Here is an 11,522-nt window from a genome sequence, read left to right on the forward strand (position 1 = left end):
CTCCAGTAGTTTCTTCTACACCTTCTTTGAGGAAACAAATCCAAACATGGGGACAGACTCCTGATAGATCAAAGGGAAAGTGGTCAGCTGGTTTCAGGAAAGCCCTAAGTCATTTAGAGTCCGAGGATTTGGTGATTTCTCTGTTCAAGGAAATCAGCTTCTTTTCAATCAGAAGATCATGAATTAGGACTGCAGATACTTGTGGCAAAGCCTGGTATTAAATTGTTATGTTCGAATGCACGGCATGGAACATGTTGTCATTGACATTTTAACGACCTTTTCTGTCTGGAGCTCTACTTGAAAATCAGTGGCTTGATGAGGCTCATCACTGCAAATGCTTAAGCTGACTTAGTGACAGAAGGGGGAAAGGTATGAACAAAAGGAAATTATAAAAAGCAAACCTTGCTCTGGCTTTTATAAGCAAAGGAAGAGCAGAAATTTCAGCTGTTTTTGCAGTCCATGTAGCCCTTGATGTGGTTCCTCCCACTCTTCTGGGGAACAGAGAGCCCCAAAGGAAGAAGGCAGTCAGCTTGCTGAAGCAGGCAGCAGAGCTGACCACTGCTGACAAGGGAGCTCATTAATAAGAAACATGTTCTGTATACAGAAGGTGCCTAGTTTGAGTACATGTATTAAGAGACAGCTCCTTTTACAGCTAATTGTCCTTTCAGTAACTCTCACTGGAAGGAGAGAGGAAAAAAAAGCTCCTGTAGCCTCAAGTTATTTCTAGTGTAGTGTCACTTGGACTCTCAAATACAATTTCTACTTGAGGAAAAAAGGATTAAAAAATAAGGAAAAGAAGGACTGGTTTTTCATGGTGGCTGTTAACTATGCCAGGGGCTCTTCAGTATGGGACTTTTTATTCCAAACCTCTTCTCCACTGTTTGATTTGAAATATATAAAGACAAAATTCTTCTTTAACCTAATATTTGACTATTTTAGAAAATATTAGCAGGGGTCTTACTGCAGCCCTTTCCATGCATAACATTCTGTAAGAAACAGCCTAAGCACAAATCCCTTAAGAGCAGAAAGTACACATTCTTAGTCATTCTAAAGGCTCCTGGAGGCTGGCAGGTCCCACCCCACTGACCCCTGCAAAGGGGCAAGACAACTAGGGTACACTCTAGCCCAAGGCATCCCTATTCCTGAGTCAGAGATGAACAACCAGGACTGAAATGGGAGTCCTGGGCCACTGAGAAGGGGTGAGGAGAGGAAGCTCCTTGAGAGGCTGTGCAGGGAGAACAAGGCTTGGTAATACCCTCAGGGCCTTGAAAACAATTAAAACAACCAATGTCATTTACTTGACAAGATGCTTTAAAATTAGTCTCCTGTATTAAGGGCTTAAACAGACTTTCAGAGAGCCTTTGCCTACTGATCTACTTTCTATCAGACATTGCTGCACTGTTTCATGAGGAAATCCTGTAGCATTATGCCCAAAGCAGTAAGCAAGCACTATCCTACCATCAACGAACTCAAATAATAGATATCATACAATAATTAACATACATCATTGTACCATTCAAAATGACCACAGAATGCTACTGAAATATCTGTAAGGCTACTGGAACTGAACTGCAGGCATCAGCTGTGTCTGCAGGAGTTTATTTGTTTATAACAAATTCTGTTTTCATAGCCCTAGACCATTTTTCTGTTGTGTTAATGTGGAGATTAGGTTTTCTTCATTACAAATATTTCTAGGCTGCAAGTAATAATTACCTTTGCTGAACCTTTAAGTTTGCTAATTTATCAGTCCAGATGAGAAATTTCATAGTTGCAACTGAATTTGAAAGCCCTATTTAGCATATGTTGCACAGAAATTACTAACAGCCAGTGTAAGAATTTTAATGGTGTCTGCACAATTTTAGCTGAAGTCTCCTCTCATTAATAAAAGCCTCTTGCATTTCTTGGTAACAGTAAGATTCAAGCCTATCCAAAAGAAAAGGAAAAAGAAAGAATGAAAAAAAAAGAGAAAAAGAAAAAAAAAGAAAAAAAAGCCAACCTTGGAAAAAAGGCTGAAGCTATGAGAACTTAGGAAATACTGACCTAGAAAAAAGAAAACTTCCCGAGGGAGAATTGTAGTTCACAGTGATGCTATAGGGTGTTTAGTGCAGAGAGCTATATAAAGTGCTAAAAGTGAAATCAGAGCTCTTTCTAAAGTAGAACAAATCTGGCACATTAAGTAATGACTGTATGTCTCCAGTTCCCTCTGATGCAGGGAGATAAAGGCTCAGACTTCCTATGTGGGCTTCATATCATCTGCAATTTCTACTCCTTGGATTTCAAAATACCTTTGAAAAGTGTAATTTTTTCAGTTACCTTAAGCTCCTTGTTAACAGTGGTCTGTCCTAGCTACTCATGGCATCTTGTGCTATCATCTATGATGAGCTGTCACTATTATTAAGAGGTAGCTATAAGTATGAACTATGCTATATGAATTTGAAGTGAAATGTTCTCTGTCCCAAACGCTGTAGGCTAAAGAGAGATACATTAACATGGTCTAAGATAAAGAAAAAGGTGCAGGTCAACAGACAAATTATGATAAAAGGAAAGAGAGAGAACTTACCAAGGGTCAAGCTCACAATGTATGCAGAAAGCTTTCAGATATGCAAACAGAGTTCTGGTGGAATCAGATGGATGTAAGAGGGCTTGTTAAACTGGCAAGTGGCACAGAGAGGTGAGAGAAGAAAAGAGGAGAGTGTGTGGCAAACAAACACTAGAGTGAGATTCTGAGACAGAAACATGAGGACAGTAGTTTTGTCAGTTGTGACAGTGACAAGACTGATGCCAGGAATGAAATATGAATTAAGACTGCTTGCCTGACTCTTACTGGTTCTCTGAGAAGAGCCAGAGTGGAGAGTTGTAGAAGGGCATTATAGTGTCCTTTGTTTACACCAATTTTTATTATCAACAGTCCCTTGTGCATGTTTCAGCATGGATTCAAGGATTCTCTAAATTCTTGTCCTTTTGGGATCCTTGTTCTGACAGCAGAGTGACAAGTGTGACTCAAGACCAAATGGTTAAGCCCAACCAGTGCACCTATCAGAAGCAAGGCGGGGATACATGGCACAGAACTAGCTCTGTGACTTCTCAGGTGTTCCCCAAGGCCACCAAGGAATTCTAAAATTACAAAACTGAAGCTATGTTTCCCTTATCCCCCATTTTCACCAGCTCTAGGCTAGCCCTGGTATCCAGCCAGCTCAGCTGGTTAGACCCCTGTCCTGTTTCAGTCCCTAGAGCTCCATCATAGCTCAAAAAGCATCCCATCCCTCCTTCGCTGTTCACATCCTTTTTTATTTTTTTTTTCCCCACTGCAAATATCACAGGCAGTAGCTCCCTGGCTAGGTGTGTTTGAGGATGTGTGATGGGCTTGCACTGACACACCTTTCATTTCTCTTGCTGCATTTACATGGACAGACTTAGAAACTCAATGAATGTACAGCATAAGCCCTGCTTCACCTTTGCAAGACATCCAGCAACATCCAGATGAAAGACAGAAGCAAGGTCACTTTTAGCTGCTGCAGAAAGCGCAGGGTGGTAGAGGTCAGATAGAGGTAGCAAAAAGTATAATCCCATCCTGTGGAAAAGAGAGTGCAAGAGTATCTGTATCATGATGCTTCTGCTGCCCCTTTTCAGTGACCAGCCTCTGCAGCTCTTAGTACCCAGGTGTATAAATTGTCTTCCTTGTATTACTGCTTCAGTTTGCTCTTCCTGTGGATGCTCACACAGTGGTGAGATGACCCTGGCAGCTGCACATCAGTGCTCGGACATGTGGTTGGATACCCTTTGGCTTTGGGGAGTGCTGAACCAGAGAGTAACACTCACTGTGGCACAGCCTTTAGGGAGGTCAGTATGCCAAGTATTAAATCAAAAAGAAGGCTATGAAGATAGATGGAAGATAAGGGGAGGAAAACAATAAATGGCAATAGATGTTAGCCACTCTTACAGACTTCAAGGACACAATAAAACTATAACATTAATTGTTATTTTAACGGTTGCTTACCCTGTACCAATCAGAGTAATTCCAATTACTTATGACACTCAAACCACACTAAATCAAAATCACCAACAGTGTGAATTTATAAGATCTGTTTTGCTGTGGTAGCATTAATGGTTTAGGTGGAAAAAACCAAAAGTCAATGGTACATTTCAACACAAAAGCCATCTGAGCCTTTACTATAGAAGTAATAAGGCATTTATTATTTCAAGAGCCCTGCATTCACAATATCCCCTTTTTCAAAGAAAACACCCCTTCCTTCCCATTTTTTATGAGGCTAACTTGTAGTATGTCACCACTGTGAGACTTCTGAATGTGTTCAGAAGAAGACAATAATAGTAAGTCACAGATGAATGATGTGTAGTAAAAATCAATAAACCTTATAACTATTCACTAAGGGAACTGATTTTATGCCTATAAAAATAAAACAATTATAGCAATATTAATGGCAGATTCATCATAGTAATATAAAAGTCCAAGTGTGCTTGTCTGTTGGGAATCTTTAATTCATCCTTCTGTATTCAGTATTCACAAAGTAGAAGAAATGGAACCAACTTCAAGAACAACCTTTAACTTGCAGTAATTCACCCTGTCAAAGAAAAAAAACCCAACAAACACAGAATGAAAAAAACCAGTAAAACTTTAAAAACCAGTTTTGACAATCAGTGTAACTGGGATATGCAGAAAAGGAAAAAAGTTAAAGCCTCAAAAACCTGACCAGTAAATCTGATTTTTTTTCATGTCACGATCAGCGATTTCATGTTACTGTGTTAACTGCACTGTGACAAACCAGGTGGTACAGTCACATAAAATATTTATCTTGTGGTAATGCAGGTTAGACACAGCAAAGGAATTTTTTTTTTAATTGACAGGTCCTTTGTTTTTAGGCATCTATTTATTTTTTGGGGGAAGGGCAATACAGATATAATAGGAAAATTTTGCCTATAATTTATAGCATACAGAGCTGCTCTAAAACAGGTATTAGAGACTTCAGTTCCACTAATACCATTCAAAGTGTTACCATGGGCCTTTTTTGAGCCTATCAGGGTCAACAGAAAGTGGTCCATCTGCCATCTGACTTGGACCCTGCATTGCCTGCTGGAAGAGGACAATGGCACAGGCCAGCAGGAGCACGACTAGGAGCTGTGCCATTGCTGAACCCTCTGATATCTACAGCTATGACACATCTTTCAAAGTGGCTCAAGAACACCCAGAAATAAAAAAAAAAAAAAAATTAAAAATCGAAGTTTTTTCATTATTCTGATTGCCAAATTATTTAAGGCAAGTAAAAAAATGAAAACATTTGATATAGGTTTTACATAAAAAAAAACTAGGTTACAGCATAAAACAAGTTAACAGGTAATGGCATTAAAGTCTCTCCTCTAAATCTGGGTAATTGTAAACATTAAAAAAAAGACTGCAGGACTATTCAAGTAATAGAACAATCACAGATGTCTTCTCATATGCAGGCTATTAGGTTATCTGCCGTTCAAGATTATCAAAAAAGACATTTCATTATTCACAGATGCTCATTATCTCCATTTAAAATCTATACATTATATACAACACAGTTTTGTGGTACTAAAATCCCCATGCCTTCCAAAGGTATATTTTTCACAATACACAATTACAATGAAACAGTGAATACAGTAACATTTTACACTGATGCATCTTAATAGGAACCACCAAATAGACATCTACATTGTACCAAAGTGTCATCACAGTTAGCCTCTCTGAGAGCTTGTGGGAAATACCAGAAGGGTATGCAAGGTTCAGGCACACTGATACATAACATTATTTATTTACAATTGGAAAGGAAAAAAGAGAGAAGAAAAAGGAAAAGGAAGAAGAAGAGAAAAGAAACAAACGGCCTTTTGCGATTAACGCCTTCTAAACATGACAAATACATATCTCCATTTAGTGTGTGGTTCGCAACTTAGCAGCAGACCCTGTGTGCGAGCCTTGGTACTGATACAAAAAAAGTAAAGAATATATATATATTTTTATATATATATGTATATATATATACGCATATATATATATATATATAAACAGAAGTCTAATTACAGCAACATTTGTTACTCTGTGATAAAATCTGCAATTTACAAAAACGAAATGACTGGTTTTTGCCTGCCATTAAGGCATTTCAAATTAACACCATGGAACTGATGTCTGTAATAAAGCGCTTCCTCACGTGATCCAGTCACATGACAATGTTCATCCCCAAATTCATCATTCTCTGAAAAGAGAAAGAAGAAGGTTTTAGTAAGCAGCATCCTTTCCTCACACGTTTTGGGTTTTTTTCCCCTGCACCTTGAATACATCATGAAATGAAATCTGTACAAATATTCTCAAACCCAAGAAGAAAAGACAGCAAGCCCTGTCCTCTCATCCCTCCCCTGCCAGGAACAGTACCCTAAGAAATAACCTGTGCCAGGATTTTTCTTCTGGGTTCTGAAACCCTATCACCCATCAGTTCTTCCAGGGCTACAAACCTTTCTTACTCAAATAATTCTAGCTAATGGTTGCTTGTTTCAGCATCAGCTTTCAGACAAGTACCTGTAACATGGAACTTCATGGTTCTATTAGATACCTTAAACTCTGAGTCTCAACATGGCAACAATGAACGAAACCCTGACGTTAAAAGATGCTTTGGAATTTTCACTTGATATGGGATCATCATAATGCAGAAGTTTTCCTCTTGACAATCTAGTAAATAACTGAGAGGCTTTCAGGCACATAAAAGTATAACATGGGCGTGCAGCTTATATGCAAAGCCATCTCAAACAGGCTCCCAAACAAACCTCTCTAAAAGCAAGATCAGCAAGCCAGGCAGACTTGCAGAATAGATAAAATCCTAAGTTTTTCTGGTCATGCATGGAGCCAACTGAACATTAATTTTGAACTAATTCTATTAAAAATTTGGATCTTAAATTTTATTTCATAACCTCTTGTTTTACCTTAATACCAATCTTTAAAACACACTCTGTGGAAAATCTCAGAAGACAGACTACTTGTTCTTTTCTTAATTACCTATGTTAGAATTAAAGAACACAACTAAGGACAAAATGTCATTCCAAGAACAAAATTGCAGTTAGCTCAAAGTATCAAAATTTTCCTCAACCTTAAAAACTGTGTCATACAAGGAAATGCACACCATCAGGCTAAAAAAAATTGTGATTTTCTTTCTCCTCTCTCTGTTACAATATATAATTTATTGGCTATTTACCTTCTTTGTGCAGGAAACATACCAGATGCAGATGCCTGTGCAGCCACCTGCTGAGTGGCAACAAGGGCAGCAGAGGTCAATCCTGAGGGAAAGAAGAAACAAAGGAATGTTGATGTACTTCTGGTTTTAATGGATTTTTGTGGTCAGAGAAATAGTAGGAAGGATCTCTAAGGCAAACAATGAGAAAATGCGGGGGGGTGAACACTACATAAATGACAAATATTGCAGGCAACACTATTAAGACAGTCTGCCCAGTATGATCAATGTACCTTTTTGCAATAAACTGAATTGTCTTTGACAGATATTCTACAAGAAATTACAGCATTTCTACTTGCTGCATTCTTTTCCAAATACTGCACTGCATGATGCTAAGTGATTTGTATCAGAGTTCATGAATAAGAAGCTCAGTAGAAATAATAGGTACCAGGAAACAAGAATCAAAACACAGAAACTACATGCCATCTGCTCACAATACAATATTTTCATAATAACTTACCATTTTTACAGTTTTGCTACTGAACAAACATAATGCATCCCAAAAGGCATTTGGTGTCACTGAATCACACTGAGAAATGTCAAGACTTTTACACAGGAAAAATAAGTGCTGAGGCACCAAGTCAATGTAAAGAAGAAATTTCATTTAGCCACCAACTGTGATAGCACATACTTTGCTGCATGGGAGGGAACCTCCTTTTAATTCAGCTAGAGTCCACGGTTAGAGAAAAAACATTCAAAGACTGGTATAAAACCTAGGGAGAATAAATTGTATCTCACTGTGCTGCTTTTTCCTGGACTGCAACTTTGCGCACGGCATTTGCCAAAATACAAAGAGTCCTCTTTCAAACAGTCAAATTATAATAAGCACAAAACCTTGTGACAGCAATGCCTTGTACATAAAGTATGTTCAATATAAAAAGCTTTTGTCTTTGCTACACTTCCTCCATTGCTTACACAACCCTAATTATACAAAAAGGAGGTTGTTTGGTTTGGATATTTTACTGCCTTTCAGCCAGTTAATGTCAGTTTGCAGGAGGAATCAAAACATTTATGTGGGTGACAGCCTAACTGGTACATCTTTAATAATGCTCTGACACCCAGTTTTGGAAGCAAAACTCGGTATTTTTCAGGCATGAAGCTACTAATTTATTGCTAGTACATGCTGTGAATTTTCAAGCCTTCTTCATAAACGTAAAGCACTTCTGTTCTAACAACCGGGATCTCTATTCCAAATGCTTCATGTAGCCACAATTTCCAGTGTCAAGGCAACAACTCCATGAGGCAAGCTAATTCCATCCATTGACAATTCTCTGCTCACCTTGAAATGGGTCATACTGTCCGGGTATAAGGGGGTAGCCCATTCCAACGTGTGTATGGTGGTGTGTATGGAGATGCCGCTGGCTGAAAGGAGAATGGCGGTCTCGTTCCCTTTCTGCTTCCCGTTCATGCTCAGCTGGTGATTTTTCCACAGGCTAGTAACAGAAAGTGAAAGAAAATTGACGTGAGAATTTTAAAAGGGATGAAATCACAACAAAACTATGTGCTACTACCTGTCAAAAACCTTTTGAACACAAATGATGAAGATACCTTTTCTGAAGAAGCATCTCTACTGGAATATTTGCACTTAATTCTAATCTAAAGCTAACCTTTCTGGTTAATAGAAGATTTCCCAAGGCACAAAGACTTTGAGGCAACATACTGCATCTTGAAGACACCACAGTGACTTCTAGTTTTGGGGCCCCTGAACCTCAGCTTGTTTGCCAATGCCTGAACAGCCTAGGTGAGCTGCTGAAAATGAATATTAATCCTCAACCTTCTAAAGCTGTCTGGGGGTTAAGTTTGACTGAATAGCAGAAAAAGCTTTTAGAAAACAGAATGAGAGTCAATGACTTGCTCACAGTTAAAACCAGCAACAACTTATCTAAAAGTGAAGTAACAGTATTCGTTCTAATTTTGTAAATCTTGTTTGTAAATCTTCAGAAATGGAGGCTGGTAATCAACTACTTGGAAGATGTGGATTCTTGGCAAATACAAGAAGGGGATATTATCAAATCCCATAGCCCAACTTCTCAATTCATTATGTTTCCAAACAGGAGGTTCCTGTTTAACTGCAAAAAATCTGTGCACCAGGAGGTATCTCTGAATCTGTATTTCTATGAGAGTCCATTCAAGACAGGAAACCTCAGCACAGAACTGTGTAAAAAGTGTTACTTCCAGTTTATGCCACAGAAGCATTCTGACTATAAACTGCTTTTATTGTACGCAGTACTATAAAGAAGACATGCATTCATAGCTTGATGCTATGTTGTGTGCTTCCCACAATTATGTTCCTCCTCTACCCCTTCCTGTATGTGACATTCTTCAGTAAGAACAGACGAAGCCTTACAACAGGTGACTTGCTGCGATACTGGTTGGCATGCTGCTGGAGCAAATCCAGTGCTTTGGACTCAGTGGTTGATTTTGCATTGATGCTCGGGCTGGTATTGACCTTCTCTGCCTCTTCTCTCCCTGACATCTTCCCATAAACTGGATAATGAAATCCTGGAGAGAGATAGGCCCCTGTGGGTAAACAATAAATAGCACATCAAGTTACTGTTTTTACATTTTGATTATATCAAGGTAGGAGGAGACAATGTCAGAATGGAGAATTACATCAAAAGTAGATCACGTGACTACCAAATGGCACCACTGCTCTTCAATTTCATCGCCTAATTTACCCTGATGAATGGAGGTTATAAAGAGGGTTTAGTTGATAGCCATTCCAGACATTTATGGATCCTCTTTAAGTAAAAAGAATAGTTAACTATAATGGTTCTGACAGTAAGCGCTTAAAATATTTTTATAGGCAATAAACTATCTGTCAGTCTAACAGCAACAGCAGACTGTCAAGTGTTGAGAAACTGGAGAGCTCATAAAAGGAACATCGTGTATTAAATCAGTTTCATCTGCAGAACTTTCCCCAGTGTAAGAACAAGCAACACAACATCACCCACGAAGCTTCTAATTTAGCCTAGCTACTAACAGAAATGTTAAAATGCAGGTTTTATTGAACCTGAGGATGCAAATCTTAATTAGAGCGCAAGGCAGACTTTGGAATACATACCAGGATAGCTGTGCATTAGGACAGGAGAGACTGCACGATAGGCTGGATGGTTGGGATCGTACATCTGCGGATACGGATAAGCATGCAAGTACTGGATGTATGACTGATGCTGACTCATTGGTGAGGAAACTGCTACTCTAGCACCCCGAGAATCTTTCCAATTTACAGGAGTCTTTTGATCATCGTTTTTTATCTTGCTGTCATCCACTGATTGAGAATCAGAACGCTTGACCTCTTTAGGCTCCTCTTTAATGCTTGCTAATGAGACAGGAAGGTTAGGCAGGGAACTTTCCTTGTTAGGTGTTTTTCTAGGGCTGTCTTCTTTTAACTTTTTCTCACGGTCAAGTTCTTCTGATTTTTGCTGATCAAGGTATTTGGGCTGATAGACATAATGATGCCATGTTCGTGAATCTGGATCCTAATACAGACGAGAAAAAAATTGTTCTGAACTTAGACGTAGAACTAAGTTCGTTACTGATATTTCCCACATTTCAGTTAATGTATTTTTAATAGCTGTTTTAATACCATATCCCCATTACATAGAGGAGAGGTTTGCTTGCCACAGAGTGCCTCAAGCTCAAAGTCAAACCAATATTCCCATGAAGGAGCAAGAGTCTATTATCAAAATTTAATTCAATTGCTTCATCTTATATCCTTCCACATGCCTTTAACTCGTTTAATCATGAAATACATATGCAATGTAATGAAGTTCTGAGACCATGTTATTCATAAAACATTTTAATTAAAGCCCACAGAGATATTTTTCCCACTAGAGAGCAAAAAGTATCTATGAACCACAAAATTAGAGCTGGCTAATGATATGCCAGAGCACTTAGAATACCTGGAACAATGCACATGAAATGCTGATCTAGCTAGCAAGATTCTAATACTGCCTCCAGAATTACAATCATCCAGGACTCCATGGAAGTCAAATATTAAAGCAGACTTTTTCAGCTGACAATCTCATTTCAAGTTTGTAAAGTTACAGATGGACAAGTACTTACTGGATCAGGACCGCCTGGTTTAAAGAACATGTACTGGGCACTGTAAATACTTTTTTACGTAATATATATTATACAGACCATGTTTATAAATGTTACAGAACTAGGGAGGGGAGTTATTTACAACACCACACTAAATCGGTATGGATAAGTAACAGAAGACTTCTTTTTCTCATACAGGATATGCAAGAGATAATTGTC

General features: G+C 38.6%; 1 protein-coding gene across 1 annotated transcript in view; it reads right to left on the reverse strand.

Moving 5' to 3' along the window:
* Positions 1 to 7,216: 7,216 nt before the first annotated feature.
* The window catches only part of ZNF608 (zinc finger protein 608), an 80,949-nt gene continuing 76,643 nt past the window's right edge, over positions 7,217 to 11,522 (reverse strand). The window contains exons 6-9 of the mRNA XM_066181396.1: positions 10,321 to 10,738; positions 9,604 to 9,776; positions 8,536 to 8,689; positions 7,217 to 7,302 (exon numbers count right to left, since the gene is read on the reverse strand). Coding sequence (XP_066037493.1) covers positions 7,217 to 7,302; positions 8,536 to 8,689; positions 9,604 to 9,776; positions 10,321 to 10,738 — 831 coding nt within the window. The remainder of the gene's footprint in view (positions 7,303 to 8,535; positions 8,690 to 9,603; positions 9,777 to 10,320; positions 10,739 to 11,522) is intronic.

The sequence above is a fragment of the Chamaea fasciata genome, unplaced genomic scaffold, assembly GCF_029207755.1.
Source record: "Chamaea fasciata isolate MVZ Bird 193981 ecotype frontalis unplaced genomic scaffold, bChaFas1.0.hap1 SCAF_4, whole genome shotgun sequence".
Taxonomy (NCBI): Eukaryota; Metazoa; Chordata; class Aves; order Passeriformes; family Sylviidae; genus Chamaea; species Chamaea fasciata.